The following is a 19,322-nucleotide window of genomic DNA, read 5'->3' on the forward strand; positions in this document are numbered from 1 at the left end:
CTGTGTTGTTGACATGAGTCCTAACATTTCATTGGGTGGCAGGATTTATGGATTTAGGAATATACGGGTATGGGAAGTGCACACAACTGAGGTCTAATATATTTGTACACCATTGATAAGTGCATGAGTAAACATTTAGAACATTTTAAGCTGATAGTTTTTATTCAACATACATTCACCTCTATGCAGACAAACTATAGGAAGAACTGAAGGTTTAGCTGGCTAATGTAGCCTTGGTATGGCACATTAGTATATATTAAGACTAGCCAGTTCATAGCAGGGGCACATGGCTATAGAGGCCCCTATAAGGCCAGGGCTCTCTAACATCTACAATGTACCTGAAAAGCTGATTTCCTGTAGGTTGTCTTACTCCAGCCTTAATGTAGCAAACCTGATTCTAGCAACTAGGCAAGATGAATGAGGTTGGCTACAACTGGGGTCAGTGTAAACCTAGTGTCTCCAGGGAAAGGGTTGGAGAGCCCGGCCGAGCAAAGAGAAACAGGAAGCATAGAGGACAGGAATGTTAGGAAGCTGGTTTCAATGGTTTCTAGTCTCCTTAGGGAGGCAGGGTTTACGCTACAGTAGTTTTGGCACTGACATAGATGGATCAGTCAAGTTAGCTGCTTGCTAAGACAGAGGAGGACAGTAGATAGGCTGAACTCAGCCCACACGGTAATGCTCTAAGGTCATGTAAGTCACAGGCATGATGAGACCAGGAGTCACACCCTCTAGTGTGGGGTTCACCAGCAAACTACATAGGAAGGCATAAAGTACCAAGTTCATAGTGCATTATCAATATGGGGTTGACAAATCAAGGTCTCATCACAGCAGTCAAGAATCACAACATGTCAACAGCAATTTTGATTCAAGAAGTGATTTCAACTTGGACTGTTACATCCATCCTGCCTCACAACAGCTTTCTGTAAACAGCCACTCAAACGTAAAAATATCCCCTTTAGAACCATTACACAATAGCCCAACAATCACAATTGTAGAACCATTAATGCAAGTTTTCCAATAAGCTATACATGCATCTTAGAATCCCTTTAGTACCAATGCCAAGAATAACCCTGTTCTGATGCCAATGTTGTGATCTTGAATGCAGCCAGCCCAGGTGTAGGTCAGCCATAGCAGCATCCTGTTAGCTACATCCTCTCCACACACATGGCGACGCCCATCCCTCCACCGATACACAGAGAAGCCACGCCCCTTTGACCTCCTGTCCTCTGGAGCGCGTGCAGTAGGGTCACCAGCACCCGGCAGCCTGACATGCCGATGGGGTGGCCCAGGGAGATGGCCCCCCCGCTCACATTCACCTACAGGGAGGAGCCCGGCCAGGAAACAGGGTGGCAGGAAGTGAGTCATAGTCACATTTAAAGGGTAAAGAAGTATGGTTAGTCAATGGTGAGATGTTAGAGAAGTACTCACCTTATCAGGGTTAAGGCCAAGCTCTTTCACAACAGCGATGGATTGGGCAGCGAAGGCTTCGTTGATCTCAAACAAGTCAACTTGATCCAGCTTCCACCCTGCCTTCTCAACCTGGGTGGACACCAAACTAGTTTCAGACTCGAGTCCTAGATTTTATGAGTGTGTGCACTCCCTGGGAACTCGGCCCCTGGTTTATGATTGGTTCTCACCGCTTTCCTGATGGCTGGGATTGGCCCAGTTCCCATTATTGAGGGGTCAAGGCCAGCCTGAGACCAGGAGGCAATCCTGGCCATGGGTTTCAGGCCCCTCCTCTCAGCCTCTGATTGGCTCATGAGAACAGTTGCTGCAGCTCCATCATTTATACCTGAGAAGATAATGGGAATAAAAATATGAACTCATTACATGTACTGTGTGTCTATATAAAGAGACACCATACTAGACAACCAACTGCCCTTGGAGTGGTTAGCTGGCAAGCTGCCATTGGATAAATAAATTAGGGAATCTCAGTGACATCACAATCTCTCTGCAGCGTGTCATGGCCCCTCCCATACCAGAAGCGTTGCCGGGAGTGACGGTGCCACTGCTGTCCTTCACGAAGCAGGGCCTGAGTTTGGACATGGCGTCCATGTTGCTCCCGTGACGAGGAAACTCGTCCACCTTCATCTCCACAGGTCCTGTAGGGAGAGGAACGTTATGAATCTGCTGATCTAAAAACATGGAACATGGAGCCTGAATATGGGTCGCACAGGTCTCAGACTCAAACTGAAAATATACCAATCTTCTTGCCTTTTCTGGAAGGCAGCATGACGGGTACGATCTCCTGGTTAAAGTGTCCAGCCTTCTGGGCGGCCTCTGTCTTGTTCTGGGACTGAACGGCAAACTGGTCCTGCTCCTGACGACTCACGCTCCACTGCTTGGCCACGTTCTCAGCTACGCCAGGACAGACAACAAGCACACCAGCCTAAGATCCACAGAATACTTCCTCATACATCGAGGGGGATTTAGTAAGTAGCATGTTATTAGCAAATTAGTGTAATCTATAAAAACATGTTACAATCACTCATTTCATCAGAAGTGTATCCAAAATACAGGTGGCATTAGTCAACAAAGTATGGTGTGACGTCCTGGCCCTGACCTGTGATGCCCATGTGGTACCCATGGAAAGCATCCGTCAGGCCATCAGCCACCATGGAGTCCTGCATGGAGGCGTCTCCCATCTTCACGCCCACACGCATCTGTACAGTGTGGGGAGCCTGAGGGATCAGAGGAGAAGTGTTGTTTCAGAACTGGACCGGAATTCTCTAAAGCTCTATGTCTACCTCTCTGCTGTATTGCACTTACCCGGCTCATGCTTTCCATCCCCCCTGCCACGACCACAGTGGACTCTCCCGTCTGGATGGATTGGGCCCCCAGACACACGGCCTTCAGCCCAGAGCCACAAACCATCTGACAGCTCCAGGCTGGGACCAGGTAAGGGATACCTGCCCCAACACTGGCCTGGCGGGCAGGATTCTGCCCATGACCTGGCCAGAGAAAGGAGGAAAGAGAAGGGGCAGAATGGAAGAGGAGAGGGAAGGAAAGGGGAAGGAGAGGGGAAACACAGGAGAAGGGAGGTCAAACTTCATCCATCATTCTTATGATTTATTTTCTAGAAAGAGCTCATTGTAATGCCAAGAATGGCCACGCACAATTCCCTTTTAGCAAATGGTTACAACATCCTAACCTGCTGTCAGTACATGTCCCATAATGACCTCGGACACGTCCTCTGGCTTCACGCTGGCCCGCTTCAGCACGTCCTTTATCACCACGGAACACAAGTCCTGCAGCGGCATCGAGGACAGGGCACCATTAAAAGACCCTGACAAAGGGAAAACGGTCAGTTTTTAACCTTTTATTCTTAGCTTCAGTGTGAGTGATCAATAGGCCTACTATGTTTATGACCAACTACATTCAGAAGACTACAGAATTAGCCTCAAAGAAATAAATTAAAACTGACTAAAAGTTAACATATCCATTGATTAGCTTTAGTATCTACCATTTCACATTGTTACAAGATATAGCTGATATCTGACTCAAGGTTGCAATGTTGCAACAACGATACACAACATCAAACACTCCCACTGATGCTCATCGTTTCATACAGGCATTCGCTCTCCATCATGGCACTATGACAAGCGAACCAATGAGCGAATCGAGAATGTGGGCAGAACGTAAAGCAGCCAATCACGGCAGAGCATTGGTGATTCATTCATGGTCAGCGAGCTGACCAGTGAATCACTTTATCTAATTAAATGTACCTATCTAGCAATAAACAGATGCGATATTGAGAAATATTTATACACAATTGTATTCTATGAAGCATCTTTTTATTTTCGTTGTCTACAGTAATTTTGTAAAAAAAAGCATGCAAGCATTGATTCTTGTACGGAGGAGCATTAAAGCTAGCAAGCCCGGTGAAGTTACGTAGTACAACTAATGTTGGGTAATATACAAAAAAACAAGATTCAAGACTAGTTACCAATGGGGGTCCTTGCTGCAGAGACGATAACGACATGCTCGGTGTTCATGTTGGCGTGTAGGTAAAGAATCCCTCCAATGTTCCTCTGACTGTAACGCTGTAGTGTTGTGGTTGGTGAGGATGTCATCTACCTTCTTTCAATGGACTCGCTGACAGTTAAGCTTGGTTATAGCTCCTTCACGTGGATGGGAGGACTCATGTAAGGTATGTTTAGCACAGGTTTCGTCAATTAATGTCCTCATTAATCACTTATTGGGTTGTTTTGTCCTAGTTGGCATGCACGGCTGAATGAAGACGTCTGAGTCATATTAAAAGTATTTATTGATATTTGGTCAGTACATGAAAAGTCAGAATAATACGAATCCAACAAGATACACGGTGTAGAAATTACAAGTCAACCAGAAACTTCGTTTTACCAAGGATGGACATTTTTAAAACTGAAAAAAAAACAGGTCAACATCTAAAACAACACAGTCTTTGAACATTGCAAAGCTACTTGTGAAATTGTGTTTATTGACCTTAATTGATTCACAACAGATGTTTAAAAAAGACCTGAAAAAATCCCCAGACTACATTCAAATAACTGAGCAAATTAATAAAATGCTATCTTGAATACGAAAAAATTCAAATCAAAATCTACGAACATTAATTAATTCACATAATATTCCTGTTGAGCAACGCATGTGATTTAAGTGTCACGATAGGCAATGAAGAGGGGTGCAGGAAAACAAAATAAAAAATACAGTTTATGGACAGAAGTACTGTGTTACTACGGTTTGTCGATGTGGTTTGTGTTTTTGTATCAAAAGAAAAAGACAAAAGTATGTTTTACAAAACAAAATACATTACAAAACCACACTGTCATTCATGCTTGAGTCTAGGCCGTTCTGAGCATGCCGAGACCCCCCAGTCCTGGTTCCCTTGGCGATGGGCACCGTCTTGTCCTCGTGGGGGTCGATATTGGAGTCTGTGTCATTTGAGTGCTGTGTCAGGGACGTCTCGCTGCCTGTGGGAGAGTCCACGCTCTCGTAGCTCGTGCTCAGCTGGCTCCCAAAGCGACCCGCCCCCCCGACGGCCCCCACCGCGCTAGTCTGGGCCCCTGCCTCCTCTGAGTGGTTGGAGAGTTTTGTCTCGGCCTCCCCGGGGCTGTAGGCCATGGGGGACATGGGGAAGTCTTCCTCTGTGCTGCTCAGCTCCCGGTACAAGCTGGGCGTGGCCGTCTCGCTTCGCTGGGAGGAGGCGTCGCCATTGCTTGGTCCGTTGGACACCCTGCCGCAGTCTTTCTCGGCCGGATCGGTGGAGAGGGTTGCAGTGGGAGGCTCCATCTGGCAGGGGGGCTCGGAGGTAGAAGGGGAAGTCCTGCTGGGCCCAGCCCCAGCTGAGGAGCCCTGGTTCAGGGTGAGCTGCTGGCGTGACTCCTTGAGCTGCTGCTGGAGGACCAGGATGGTGCTCTGCATGCCCTCCACCTCCTCATCCAGCTGGATGATGAAGTCGTTCAGCTCTGGGGAGGAGACCAAACACACAGAGACAACTATACCCGTCAAAACAAAGACAGAAGCTTGCTTGCGCAACATTTCCCGCATAAGTTTCTCATGAATGCCCATTACAAAGAAGAGTGGTGGTAACAGAGTCAATAGCAATTAGGAGAGGGACAATGAGGGTTGTTTGTGTGTTGCGATAGAGTTAGAGAGGAAATATGGTGTAGAGTGCAGGGTTTCCCGCAGAAAATGTGTTAGTCAAGGTGGTACGGTGAGATTAACAATACAGTAGAGATGGAGAAATTGAGTAACAAGAGAGTGTAGTTTGGAGAAAACAATGAGCAACTCAGGAAGTAGAGGTATGAAAGAGAGAGTGTGCTTCCCCTCACCGTCCTGGCTGCTCTTGAGCTCCTCGCTGTACTTCTTCTGCAGTGCCAGCTCGGCCTCCAGCTGGGCGATGCGTCCTTGGGACAGTTGGCGGCCCAGCTCCTGGTTCTCCTGGATCAGCATGCGGCACTTGGCCATCAGCTTCTTCCCCGTCTGGCTGCAAGGGAGACAGGCCTGACATCACACAGGTGAACCACAGCACAAGCACCACAGGCCAGGCCAAGCCAGGCACACCAGCATGTCCAGCAGTCCCAACCTTGATCTCAGTCTGGCAGCTTAATTTGAATTTAACAGCACGGAGACAGATGGAGGACTTTGCCCGTTGTTCACAGTGCATGGTTAGAGGATGTTAGGTGGTCAGGGGAGATACAGACACATACAGATACCAGGGAGACAAGACGGACATTATGGCAAACACAGGTTAAGGCAACGCTTGGGGATATTAACATTATACATACAACATATTTGAAGAATCAAAAGGTGTATAGCATGTTGTAACCTTTACCTTTGATGTACCTTTAAAACCAACACATGGGTTGCCACGTGTTACTTCAGAAAACTTAAAATTTACAGTCAGAATGGCCAACTGTTACAAGCTAAAAATCAATCCTTTAGGGATTAACCTTCAGCTCTTTTACCAACAACAACAAAAAACACTTGCACTTACAAAAATCTCAGAGTAGAGCCAGACTCAAACAGCCCCATCAGCAATAAACCATCAACTCTTCCAAGTCAGAAGAAAAACTTTGGGTTGAAAAATGCTTTAAGAGCACAAACATATGATATTAGTAGGGGATCTGAGTTATTAACCACAAAAAAAGTCCAAACGTTCAACTAAGCAGCACAAAACGTTGAGCAACACATTGTTGTTATATAGCACCAGAAAACATGGCACGTTAGAAATCTTGTAACACGGCACACTGCTTTAGCATCACCAAGATCACAAGTGAGACTGGGTGTTTAGCTCATAAGGCACTGTAAGGTCATGTTACCTAACCGTCCAAAAATGCTAAGTAGGGAATTTGGTCTCTAATAGTAGGAGTATATCTGTTAAATTAAAAGCAAGTACTTTGACCATCAGTTAGAAGGAGGATGACTTAAAGTCCCAGATGGTTAGGGGGAACCTAGCAGATGAGCTGAGCTGACCTAGCAGGAAGATTCTGTCAATCATTTAAACCACAGGTCAAACAATATTTTAATTTAAACCACAGGTTGCACCTCCTTGGAAAAAAAATTCTGAAAACCATACCCCTTAGTGAGAATTCAACAAACATTTAAATATTTTTTTGGGGGGGGGGGGCATCGTGGCATGGAACTTCCTCTGATTACTGTTTCTACAAACCTTTCAATTGTGGCAGAGGTATAAGAACATTGTAAGACACGGGCCGCAAGCACTATGATGTTTGTTACTTCATTATGGTCTAGTTAAGACTGAATAATGAAACACAGAAAGCCTAATAAGTCAATTTTTCCAGTTAATTACGTGCAAGTATGCTCAATGGCTGCAATTGACTGCAATTGACCTAAACATGAAACGGGTCAAAGGTCTTTGGCTAGGAGGGAAAAGTGATGTCAACCACATAATTACAAAAAACAGCTTTGCACACAGAATAAATACATGATCGACATTATAAACTTGTAACATTACTTTGTTTGACATTTTGTATTCTGTAGGAAATCACTGAACTCACAGCACCAACCCAGTGTATGTTTCACAATAAAAACTGACATAAGACAATTCATTTGTCAATGTTTCAGTTGGTCTTGGTTTAGTGGTTGAGACACTGCAGTGAGCGCTGAGAGTGATTGAGAGAACCAAAAGAGGAAAGCAAATCAAACAGCAACATAATAAATAACCAACAAAATGAAACATGTAAATACCCTCTAACCGTGTGTGGGTCCGTGGACGTTGGGACCCTCACGCCTCGACCACAGTCCCTTCTAGGCTGAGGGTCTGGCTCCTCCCCCACAGTCTTAAACAGTATAGAGGCTCCTCCTCCACAGTCTTAAACATTCTAGTGGCTCCTCCCCCACAGTCTTAGACATTCTAGAGGCTCCTCCCCCACAGTCTTAAACATTCTAGAGGCTCCTCCCCCACAGTCTTAAACATTCTAGTGGCCCCTCTCCCCAGTCTTATATCTTATCCTAGATATTTACCCCGTAGTACTCTACATCTGTTCGAAAAAGTCTGTAAGAGTCTTGAGTGCACTAGCGGGTATAGGTGTGGCATACTCCACTGTTTAATGTCTTTATAAAAGGGTAAGGAAGGGGGAGATAGTCTTTATATGTTCAATCTGATGATTTTAAGGCTAGGGGGTACTCCCTGCTCCAGCAGTTTGCCCAAGACTGCCTGATCATTCTCCACCATAACCCCCCCCCATAAAATCTGGACACTGTCTGGCTTGGGGCGGGGCATATCCGTGTCGGACGTGACCACCTTCTCAGGAACAGTTCGACTCCTCCAGCCCCCTGGATGGTGGGGGAGGTAATAAAGAGCTGAAACACAAGTGTCAACTGACCACAAGTGTCACCTGACCAAACTGTCTTTTCACTTTAGATTACGTGATTTATGTAGCTGGGACAGTACAAGAGCACACAAACATGGCATTTTTTTTGTGGGGGTGTGGTTGGGGTGGTTGTGGGGATTTTGTGATTTTATGTCTTTTCTTAAAAGTCTGAGTCTCGTGGTGAGTACATCGTTTCTCAGCCTTCCCGCCCACCATCGTTCCTGCAAGCCTGCAGTGGAGTGGGGCCGGGGGGAGTGAGGAAGTCTTGCCCTTTTTTGGGAGGGGGTGGGTGGAGAGGGGGGGAGTTATTTTGATTGTCTTTACCTATCAGGTGTAAATTTCCAGGCACTCAATTCATTTTGGGCCTGCTCCAGTTTGTCTTTAGTCTGTTCCAGTTCGCCCTTCATTTTGAAGAAAAACAAGTTGATGGCTGGGTCCACCATGGAGGAGCGCAGCTGGGCTGCACTGGGCTGCTGGACTTGCTTGAGGTACTGGATCTGGGTCTGCAGGAGTGAAGGACACAGGGTGTTACATGGTAACATGCACCAGTACATAACGTGCTACACAACTCTCAAGATTATCTTGCCCGCATGCCTGAATGTTTCCACCATCTGCTGATTAGAAATTTAGAAAATTTGACTGGATTTGCATTCTGTTTTTTGCAGGTAGCTCAAACGCATCGTAAGAGATAAGGAAAGCAGTAATATAATGGGAGCTTGACGATCACTGTGTATCGCTGACATCGAAGTGACAATGCATATTTTAATTCCTCATAGGCTCCTCTACTGTTTGCATTGCACACAAGGGTCAACAGATATATAATACAACACAAAGCGGGAAAGAGTAATGACTAAACTCTCTTTAACAATATTTTGGCACAATCAGTTTAAATGACCTCAGTCGCCCTTACAGAATATTTGGGGGAGTGAATTTGGACTAGCGTGAAGCTGATTGCTGATCCGTTATGCAGTCAATCAGAGTGTAGAGGAAGCCCTGCCCAGCCAGGCAAGGACTCCCATCTCATCTTTATCATTTCCGCAGGTCATGGGTTTTTGGACAAGGGTCAAGATTTTCACAAGGTGGTTGTAACTTAACATGTGGGAAACAAGCTGCAGTCGAATCACAAAAAGCTGATATTTCACTTGAAAGTTAACCATAAAAAAAGTTTGCCAAATTGCTTAGAACTCCAGGAAAGATGATCCTGTCAGTCAGTCCTATCCAGAGGCCACAGGAAGCAGCATCATGAGATACGTACCGTACACTCTTGCATTTCCTGCTCCTTGGTGGCGAGGCGCATGACCAGGATGTTCTCTCTGCGGGCAGACTCCTGCTGCTGTTGCTTCAGCTTCTCCTCAGACTCCTTCAGGCCAGTCACATCGTTCGCTGGGACCGACAGTGAGAGATGCAAAAAGACATTCACTTTCACATGTAGCATGATATTCAATCCCGTCACATTAAATGATTATCAGCATCAGTTTTTTTTTCCTTCTTCATATTACTATTGCCAGTACAACTGAGAGGATGACTTTGCATAAAAGCCCAGTGGGAGATTCAATGCTAACATTTTCCAAATTGACATTTTACTGAATACTGTGGATTCAGTATTTAAGTGTACGCGCCACAGTGTCAGAACTTACAGTTGAGGTCAGCATATTTTGCTTCGAGGACCTGGACATAGGCGTCATGCTGCTTCCACCTGAGGGGAGAAAACACACACACTATGAACACACTCTCCTGACAAACGGACACAGCATCCTCGACTCTTATTTCGCAATCAGTCCAGAACAACTATTTACCTCACACACAGCTCCTCTCGTGTTAGGGTTTTCATGTCAGATTCATTGAGGCGAACCTGGACAGGAAAGATTTAACAACATAAGATAGACAGAGTGGAGGGGGTGGGCCTCATCCTCAATAGCCAAAGAGCTGTAGATTAGATACAGTAAAAAACAAAAAAACACTCACCTTCTTCGGGAGAGGTTCCTCATTAGTCATATTGAGGACCTGAAAAGAAATGTGGCACAGAGATGGTTATAATATTACGATTGGCTAGAACTAGTATGATGCATGTTCGCTGACTAGCTAATGTTGTGAATTTTGGTCTGACAGCTTCCAACACTTTCATACAAATATATGTACAACTATTAGGATGAATTTGTTTGAGTACACGCACTGACAAATGCAACTGGAAGATTCATGCAGACTAGCTAGCACTAACTTACTTAGCTATCCAGCTAGCTACAGCAGGTTAGCATGACAGAAACAGCAAACTAAATGATCATGTAGTACGTGTAGCATATGTGGCTACATGTTTACCCGAAAACGTAATTTTGTAAATGGGACCGGAAAGCGCACGTTTTGGCGTAGTTATGTAGCACCAGTCGTTAGCTACTTAATGTTTTCTACTTCTTGTTGTCATAAAATGGCGGTGGAGGAAGAGACTCTCCCTGCGTTCTTGTCTTGCTTAGCGCGGGCTCGTGTTTCTCAAAATTCTACGAGTACACTCACCGGACCCGTTTCCTTCGATTTCGAAACCTGGACGCTTAATGCCCTGCCACAGAAACGTACGAATGAAACAAATCGATAAATATCTGTTACAGCTAGGCTGTTGTTAATCGTGTGGTTTTGATACGGCCGCCATCAGCAGGGAGAATGAGGGAAGGAGATGGGCAAATTCCGCAAAGTATGAAGCGCCGCGGCAGCACAGCAGTGTTGCAGTGCTAAATGGGGCGGGGCCATTTCAACAACGTTTGGTTGTTGACACTCGCCATGAAAAAACATTTTATTGAATCCAGCACCAGAGGTCGATCACGATTATATGCCGATATTTCTGAGATAGGGAATATTTACCATAATAGTAATTTCTGAAAGTATAGAATTTGTTGACATTTTACAAACAAAGTGATGCATAAATGAAACATTACCTAGCCAGAAGCACTCTCTCTTGCCTTCCACTGTTGTAAAGAGGCCATGTGGACCAAACCACAAAGTGGAGTAAACCAGGTGTGACACAAATAAATACACAAAGAAAAGGTTTCAAACATATTTTTTTCTCCGATATTTATTTGAAGTGTTTATTTATGTATACACAAATTATATAAATGTCATAACACAGTGATTTTGTTACTTGTGCGTGTAGTTCTCCAACTACCAAAAAAACACATTTTCTGACGTACACACCCACGCATTGATAATGGTATATTCCCTGTCAGGTTGAAGTTGAAATTTCAAGGGCAGCGTGTGAAATAAGTGTGTGACACTGTCAAACCCTCTGACTGAGAGCTGAATAAACTATGAGCATGCTGAGCAGAGTTGGCCATGTTCGCAGGTAAAATTCCAATGCACGCAAATTATTTTTCGGGTAGTAGCACTAGGCTAGCTATATTGCAAACCAAGTCGGGGAAAGTTATTAGCTCTAGTACTACAGTAGCATTAGTCATCTCTATCTCTGTGTGAAAATGTTCGACACTTGTTTACGTTGCTGCTAGCTACGTTACCAATACAGTAAACCATCACGCAATACACTTTTAAGAAACTAGAATATACATTATAGGTTTAGCTATAACTTTATCATTTGAAGTTAGCTAGCCTTAACCGCGGGAGGACAGCCTTATCACTAATATCGATCAGTCAGTTTGCCATTCATGAAAGTAACCTTTCAAGCAAACAACCATTACTAGCTGCTAGTCTAGCTACACTTCAGTAATTGCCTACTTAATGCGGGGATCAGAAGGAGCTCTAGCTAAATTAGCTGTATAGATATTCTAGCCAGCAAGTTTGCCAACTGTCCTGCTAGGTGCGTAACGTAAAGATAGCTGTGATTATTGTGTGTTTTGATAATCTAACTGACACATTTTGATCATGCTAAGAATCAGAGATTAACATTCTTGTTCAAACTGGAAAAGAATGACCCCATTTAAACTTCTCTGCTAGGTAATCCATCCACACTCAATTTCAGTTTGGTGTTATTTAGTGTGGAGTTAGTCTATTTGTAGTTGGAAAGCATTACGTACTCTAGTTAGTCTACAACCCACACAATAATGTACCAATCACTATTACATTAAATTACAACACAATTGTTTGATGGGATACATATGTACAGTATCTCAACTGCTATACTTTGACTAGAATGTCATCTGATTCATGGTTTTCATGTCGTCCAGATGTGCTGCAAACCTGAGCCCAGCCCTGGGTGCGGTGGCAGCCAGACAGAAGCACACGCTTCCCGACCTGTCGTACGACTATGGTGCGCTGGAGCCCCACATCAATGCTGAGATCATGCAGCTCCACCACAGCAAGCACCACGCCACATATGTCAACAACCTCAACATCACAGAGGAGAAATACCAGGAGGCACTGGCCAAGGGTATGATCATGGTGTTTACCCACAAGGTGGACAGTCTTATGGAAGCCATGAGGGAACATTTAACAATGGATACTAGGAGCATTGCATTGACAGGTGGTTTAAGCTGCGATGGTGTTGACAGGACGGTGTTCTTTTGGTACAGGTGTACTACATGAACAGTAGAGCCTGAAGTGATGTATTAGGTATGATTTGAGCTGATCTCTCACTCGCTTGTTTATCTAAGGTGATGTGACAGCCCAGGTGAGCCTCCAGCCCGCCCTGAGGTTCAATGGAGGAGGCCACATCAACCACACCATCTTCTGGACCAACCTTTCTCCCAATGGGGGTGGGGAGCCTCAGGGTGAGAGAAGTCAGGAGCAGTCACACACACACCCACACACACATGTACACACCTGTACGTATCCCTGTTCCCTCTCACCAATGCCTTATGTTCTTTTCTTCTCCTCTGGTCTTCGTTCTTGTCCTTCTACAGGTGAGCTGATGGAGGCCATCAAGCGGGACTTTGGCTCCTTCCAGAATATGAAGGACAAGATGTCTGCCGCCACAGTAGCTGTCCAGGGCTCAGGCTGGGGTTGGCTGGGCTTTGACAAGGAACGCGCTAGTCTACGTATCGCTGCCTGCCCCAACCAGGATCCCCTGCAAGGAACTACAGGTAGGTGGCTGTCCAAGGTGACCAGGTTTACATATGATAGATATACTAGATTATTCTAGAATGTATATTGTGTTATGTGGGTTTTAAAATGAGATTCCTCTGTAGAATTTGGAAGATTTCAGTTTGTAAAGTCTGGTGGAACTGGTGTGAATATATAGATGATATCGATACATACATTTTTCCTCCATCAATATCGCCCTCCCTCCCTCCCTCTCTCAGGCTTAATCCCCCTGCTGGGTATAGACGTCTGGGAGCATGCCTACTACCTGCAGTACAAGAACGTCCGTCCTGACTATGTCAAAGCCATCTGGAATGCCATCAATTGGGAGAATGTCAGTGAGCGCCTGCAGAGTGCCAAGAAGTAGACACAGTTTCCCATGGAACACCTTGACCCCTGCCTGACAGGACCACTCTCAAAACGCACAAAATGGCCGCCTCTCACAGCAAGGGCTGCTCAGCTTCTCCATACTCAACTCGAGATGACTGGATACTACAAGTAATCCATATTATATACAGTTTGTTAACTTAAGCTGTGTGTTTATTCAGAATATGTCACATCACAATCAGAAATGTTGATAGAGACCTGTTTTTGATGTAATATAATAAATATTATTATATTGTGTGAAGTTATGCTTCCTTCAGCGATGGTAAAGTTGAACATGTTAGAATGCTAGTAAGGAAGTAAGCAGATTTCCCTGCTTGTGTTTTCAACAAAAGCATTGCCGACAATGAATTACAGACTTGGGAAAACAAGACGTATTGTTTTAATTTGAACTCGGACATGAATCGCCTGTGAGAAAATACCTTTTGGAAGCTGGTTTCCACTATGATAGATTATCAGTGACAGGACAGTGTTAATCGTGTATGGAAACATGAACTAAAAGGCACCGTAGGGAATGCAATATAAACCGTATGCCTGTTAAAAGCTTTTTTAAAGCTTAAGCAGATTTTACAGTGCCAGCCAGGGGTAAGGCTACTCAGGGGTATTATGTAAAAAAAAAAAAAAAAAAAAAAAAAAAAATGTAGATTTATTTGTGCTTTGATGAGCTATGAAAGATGAGCATCTGCAAGCGCAGTGTGCCTGCCTTCTCCAAGTGAGTAAAATAACAATCTTACCAGCAGGTGGCACTGTCTGTAAATATATTCAGAGTTGAGTGCTCTGGCTTCTCCTCTTAAACCTTTTCTAGTTTCCATCCAAGAAAGTCAGACAGACAGTCAATGATGTTTGAATTTTATCAATTGTATAAAACTGAGTAGGAGGGCTTTATCTCAAATCAGTCTAGTTTGGAGCTGTTGTCGTTGCGAGTGCAGGACAAGTTTACTGGGGCTGACCAAATTGCTCACAGCTGTCAAATCTTTTGTCAATCAATCCCTTCCTCTGAACAGTTAGGACCAACCAACCATGCAGTTGTTGCCACATTGTTCCAAAGAGCCTCTTCTATGTTTGCTGATGTTTTTATTACTATTATCGCTGAAAGTACAGGCTGGATGCTCCTGAGCTGGGACAGAAAAGGGGGGTATGTTTTCCATTCAGAGTTTTAATGAACAACTTCACAGTAGTCTTCCCCATGGGTTGAGATGATGGCTCGTCTTAGAATGGCCTATTTTTCCTCTGTAAAACTTAGGGTGTGCCAAAAATGATTTCCTTCCACCATACCTCATAAAGAAAAGAGAGACCTCAGAGAAAATACAGAATGTAGAGATACAATAAATGAGGAAACAGTCTCTGCTCCCCACCACACTTTCTCTCCTTTTCTCTCTATATACCCCTCTCTCTCTCTCTCTCTCATGCAAACATCTGTCCAGGAGAGAAAAAGAAAGACGTTCTCCATCGGGACCACCATGCTCATCCACTCAACTACATCTCCCTCCCCCTCTCTCCCCCTCTCTCCCTCCATCCCTCCCTCCCATTGTGGTTTCATAGCATTCAAAAAAAGACATGTTTAACTATTTGTTTTGGATGATGCACGTCAAACTGTAAGGCACGTCCAGTTTCCTGAGGTCTCTGGTGATATTCATGTTTTTACAGTTTGTCTAGACCTCCTGGGATCATAATTAGCATGGATACTGTGTCCTACAGGACACTCAATAGCAGCCACATGGGAGAATTAGGAGGCATGTTGCTGTTGGAGCTGTCTGTCTGATCCTGATCTCTTCTCTCTCCACAAACACATGCAGAGCACTTCGAGACACGCACACTCATGAAGAAAATGAATAGCCTATGTAGCTTTCCTTTGGTGTGGGTATTAAGCGGATGCAGGGCACCATGCTATGGGTCTGGCTAGCGGCCTGGTCTTATTTTTATTGTCAAGACATAAGTGGAGCAGTGCAGGCCCACCCTATTCTGTGCACAACTCATGAGTCCCATTCATGGTTTAAACACCCCAGACTGACATGTATTCTATATGTTCATGTCAATCATGGGGATATATATCTATATCTCTATATCATCTACAGAGATTGTTGAGTTACATAACATTACCACCCGTGGAAAAAAAAGTGTATACTTAAATGTAATTTGAAGGTATGCAATGAGAGCTTAATACATTTTCATTTTCACATAATTGGAAGTGTACTTCAAATGTACAGATTTGGTATATTCACAACTTAAATATACAGAATGTAAGTATGTTTGAACTTATACTTTAGAAGTATGCTTAGAAGTATAACTTTTGCTTGAATAACTGTCAATGAACAGCCATATTTGTGAACATGGCTGAACTGCCTCAATGCACCTGCAGCAACACTTCTCAACCAGAAAGTTTTTTTGAACAAGAGGGAGAGATAGATAGAGCGAGAAATAGAAGAAGAGAGCCAGAAATGCAAGCTGTTTCTCAACAGTTACGTAACTGCTTTGAATTTAAACCCACACCAGAATTGAAGTTTGAACGAGGTTGGACTAAACTTGGTTTCAGCAGAGAAGATGATTGGTGCTGCCCAGGGGTCATTTGGGTTTACCTGGGCGCTGTCCAGACTTACACATCCACACTTCACACAGCTCCTTCACTGAACCAGTCCTAATAGCTTCTCTTTCCTGTCTGACTGTAAGAAAGGAAAAGAAAAGACGAAGAAAAGTGCCAGCTGTATGAGTCTTTGGTAAGACACAAGGCCACTGTCTGTATTGTGTTAAAAAGACCAGATTATACATCTTATTGAAATCCTAAACCATGACTCGACTCACGTCCGAGTTGACTCTCTCCAGTCAGTCTCCAGCGGTTGTCTGAAGTCAAAAACTCATTAGATGCCAGAGATGACCTGATCATTCATTGTAAACGAGAGGCGTGGTGAGGCTTGAAAATGATGGTATGTGCATGTGTGCACATCTTTCTCTGTCTCTCTCTTTCTGGCCTTCATCTTTTCCTCACAGTCTATTTCTTCCCGTCTCTTGGCACTCATCTCTCTCTTTCTCTCTTTATTATACATCTTGGCAATTAAGCTGACTGGATTTTGAAAAAGAATCCCCTTGGATTTAATCAAGAGGATGGAGAGGTTTTTTCAGGCACGTCTTGGCCGTCTTCTTGGGTCCTTTGGTGAGAGTCAGCAGATCCTCCCTGTCCTGGCCCTCAGGATGGAAGCATGGAAGAAAAACGAACGAAAAAAAAAAAGGGTGAGGGAATCTGGAAGAAGAGAGACAGGATATTATAAAGGTTCCCAAGGTGCCATATGGTGCTGGCATGTGCAGCAGACTGTGCTTCCCGTCTGGGAGAGAACATTTCCTGCTGTCATGGAAAAAAGCTCACGAAAATTGATGAAAAGTGAGCATTGAGTATTCTTCAATACATATGGTAATGATGTTGACCTGGATAGGCAGTTGACGTTCAGCTGAAGGGACTCCAACGTACTGACTGTCATGGGCATGTCTGATGACACCCATACTTCCATCTGTACATGTTCTTAGGGATCAGGAGGGTCCCTGTGTCAATGTGAGCCCTTGATTAGACTCCCTGTCAGGCCAAACTCATTTAGAATGTTGAATTTCACACTTCACAATACATTCTTTGCTTCAGTCGTCAGTCATCTGTTTTAGTGTGAAGACCTGAGCTGTCCCACAGACTGTGCACCTGCTCCTCTCCCAAGGCCTCTGTTTTTGTCTTTTATTTGTACTGTAACATAAACCTGTCTTCAAGGAAAGCATCTTCTGCCATGTGTTCCCAACGTGAGGGCCCCTCAAACCTTAAAATAATAGTTAGTTTGCTTCTTAGGTGGCCACAGAAATGCCTGCTGTGGTTGAAGGACCCCTGACATGTCTGTTGGTGGAGAATGGGGCGTGTTGGACAGGAGGAGGCAGAACATGTTCTTGTTTATAATGATGGTCAGGGAACCCTCTCCATCACCCCACCTTCTCCACCCCTCTCCCAGTATCCATAAAACAGACATGTGCTCAAAGGTTTTACAGAACTGCAGAGTAAAAAACAAAATAAAACATCAGGTTGTTGAAGGAATGTGGGTGCGGATGAGGACAGACGGTATGTCTCAACTCAAACCACCTGCTGGAGAGATGAGAGTGTGTTCTGACCCGGGTCATGCACACAGGTCTCTGTTTGGGTTGGAAACACTTAAGAAACCATAGAAGCTGGCTTCTGTCCATGGACAGGCCTGTCCTACGCTATACAGTGAGGTACATTTTATCGTCTAAGTCGAGGGAGAGTTCACGCAGCTTCTTATTGGTTCGGAGAAAGTTCTGTCTCGGCATCTGGTTTCGCCTGGTCTGATGTCCAATGACTCGTCTGACAGAGGACGTTTAGCTCTGTGTGTACTTTGCAACAACATTCTGGCATCAATCCATTCTGTGAAACAGGGATGGATGTAGAGTGAGACCCACGCTGAACTGACTCAGGTTTTTTCCTTTTTGATATCGAAGCAACTAATCCAGTCAAGCCCAGAAGGCATTGTAGCTCCCTGACCAATTGAATATAAGTCTGGTAGAACAGATTGGAAGACAAGCCAATCACCTCTGTCTGTGGTGATGAATGAGAGCATGCAAAGGTCAGTCATACTAACTAAAACCTGGAAAACAATGATGTTATAAGATCAAACAAATCAGGCAGCACATTTCGTCCTGACAAGCTGGTTACCTCACCAAAGAAGTGAGAAGAACAACCTTCATTATGGCCTATTGATATCCATTATTCCCGACCGTTATGATAAATTCTTGGCTTTGGATCTAAAGATCTTTGTGTCCAAGTTACATGGAGGGCATGTGAGGCTGAAGAAGGCGATAAGATTTAATACCTGATCACAGTCTGCCAACGCTATTAACTGTTCCTGTGTTGTTCTGTCTTCTTTGACTCACAGGAACGGAAACCTGGCGCGGCTGAGCCGCAGACGAGGGGCAGGCGTGTTTTTCTCTGGGAAGCAAGGGTGACCTGCTCACCACCTCATAGAACAGGGAGGGAGAGAGAGGGGGAGAGGGAGAGAGAGACAGAGAGAGAGAGAGAGAGAGAGAGAGAGACAGAGAGAGAGAGAGAGACAGAGAGAGGGAGGGAGAAAGAGATAGACAGAGACAAACAGAACAAAAAGAAAGAACAATTATGCTGATTGTTTTCGGCTTGGTTGTTCACAGAGAGAGATCATGATGAGTAACAGCTGCGTACTACTATCTTGACATGCAATATTTCCCTGTCCAGGTCAGGGGCCGCTAGATTTCATAAAACCAGGTGGCACAGGGTTCTATTAGAACCAATTAGAATCCAGCAGAACCCACTGCTGTTTCGCTTCTCACAATCCATCTAAACATGAGACTGACCAGGCCCATGAGTAAACAAATCTGAAACAGAGAGCACAGACAAACAGACAGACAGACAGACAGACAGACAGACAGAGAGAGAGAGAGAGAGAAGGAGAATCAGAGAAAGAGAGTGAGAGAGATAAATTGGGGGTCACTGAATGCTCCACTTGCCCCGATGATCCATCTGTCAGTATCTGGATGCGTCTCCCACAGTATTCTCAGCGGTGCTTTTAGATGGCCTTTGGGAAGGGTTTTGGA

The 19,322-nt window shown here is 44.6% G+C and overlaps 3 protein-coding genes across 4 annotated transcripts; 1 reads left to right on the top strand and 2 right to left on the bottom strand.

Annotated features, from left to right (window-relative positions):
• Positions 1-15: 15 nt before the first annotated feature.
• Positions 16-4,090, bottom strand: acat2 (acetyl-CoA acetyltransferase 2). The gene is made up of 9 exons (XM_047021254.1): positions 3,947-4,090; positions 3,152-3,286; positions 2,770-2,951; positions 2,564-2,681; positions 2,215-2,358; positions 1,980-2,102; positions 1,638-1,792; positions 1,429-1,539; positions 16-1,316 (listed from the first exon to the last, which is right to left on the bottom strand). Exons 1-9 carry the CDS (start codon positions 4,071-4,073, stop codon positions 1,146-1,148), a joined length of 1,266 nt encoding a protein of 421 aa, XP_046877210.1. The 5' UTR covers positions 4,074-4,090; the 3' UTR covers positions 16-1,145.
• A 159-nt stretch (positions 4,091-4,249) lies between these two features.
• On the bottom strand, positions 4,250-11,309 carry LOC124468494 (WT1 associated protein). 2 transcript variants are annotated; one of them, XM_047021257.1, is made up of 8 exons: positions 11,243-11,309; positions 10,284-10,322; positions 10,115-10,170; positions 9,956-10,014; positions 9,574-9,701; positions 8,643-8,821; positions 5,814-5,968; positions 4,250-5,447 (listed from the first exon to the last, which is right to left on the bottom strand). In XM_047021257.1, the coding sequence occupies exons 2-8, from the start codon at positions 10,311-10,313 to the stop codon at positions 4,792-4,794; spliced, it is 1,263 nt and encodes a 420-aa protein (XP_046877213.1). In that variant the 5' UTR covers positions 10,314-10,322; positions 11,243-11,309; the 3' UTR covers positions 4,250-4,791. The 2 variants fall into 2 exon arrangements, with proteins under 2 accessions (XP_046877213.1, XP_046877212.1); XM_047021256.1 differs by lacking the exon at positions 11,243-11,309 and adding an exon at positions 10,827-11,013.
• Positions 11,310-11,525: 216 nt separating this feature from the next.
• On the top strand, positions 11,526-13,958 carry sod2 (superoxide dismutase 2, mitochondrial). The gene is made up of 5 exons (XM_047021272.1): positions 11,526-11,646; positions 12,482-12,684; positions 12,908-13,024; positions 13,157-13,336; positions 13,556-13,958. Exons 1-5 carry the CDS (start codon positions 11,612-11,614, stop codon positions 13,699-13,701), a joined length of 681 nt encoding a protein of 226 aa, XP_046877228.1. The 5' UTR covers positions 11,526-11,611; the 3' UTR covers positions 13,702-13,958.
• Positions 13,959-19,322: the final 5,364 nt, after the last annotated feature.

Source organism: Hypomesus transpacificus, chromosome 6 (assembly GCF_021917145.1).
Source record: "Hypomesus transpacificus isolate Combined female chromosome 6, fHypTra1, whole genome shotgun sequence".
In the NCBI taxonomy this organism is placed as follows: Eukaryota; Metazoa; Chordata; class Actinopteri; order Osmeriformes; family Osmeridae; genus Hypomesus; species Hypomesus transpacificus.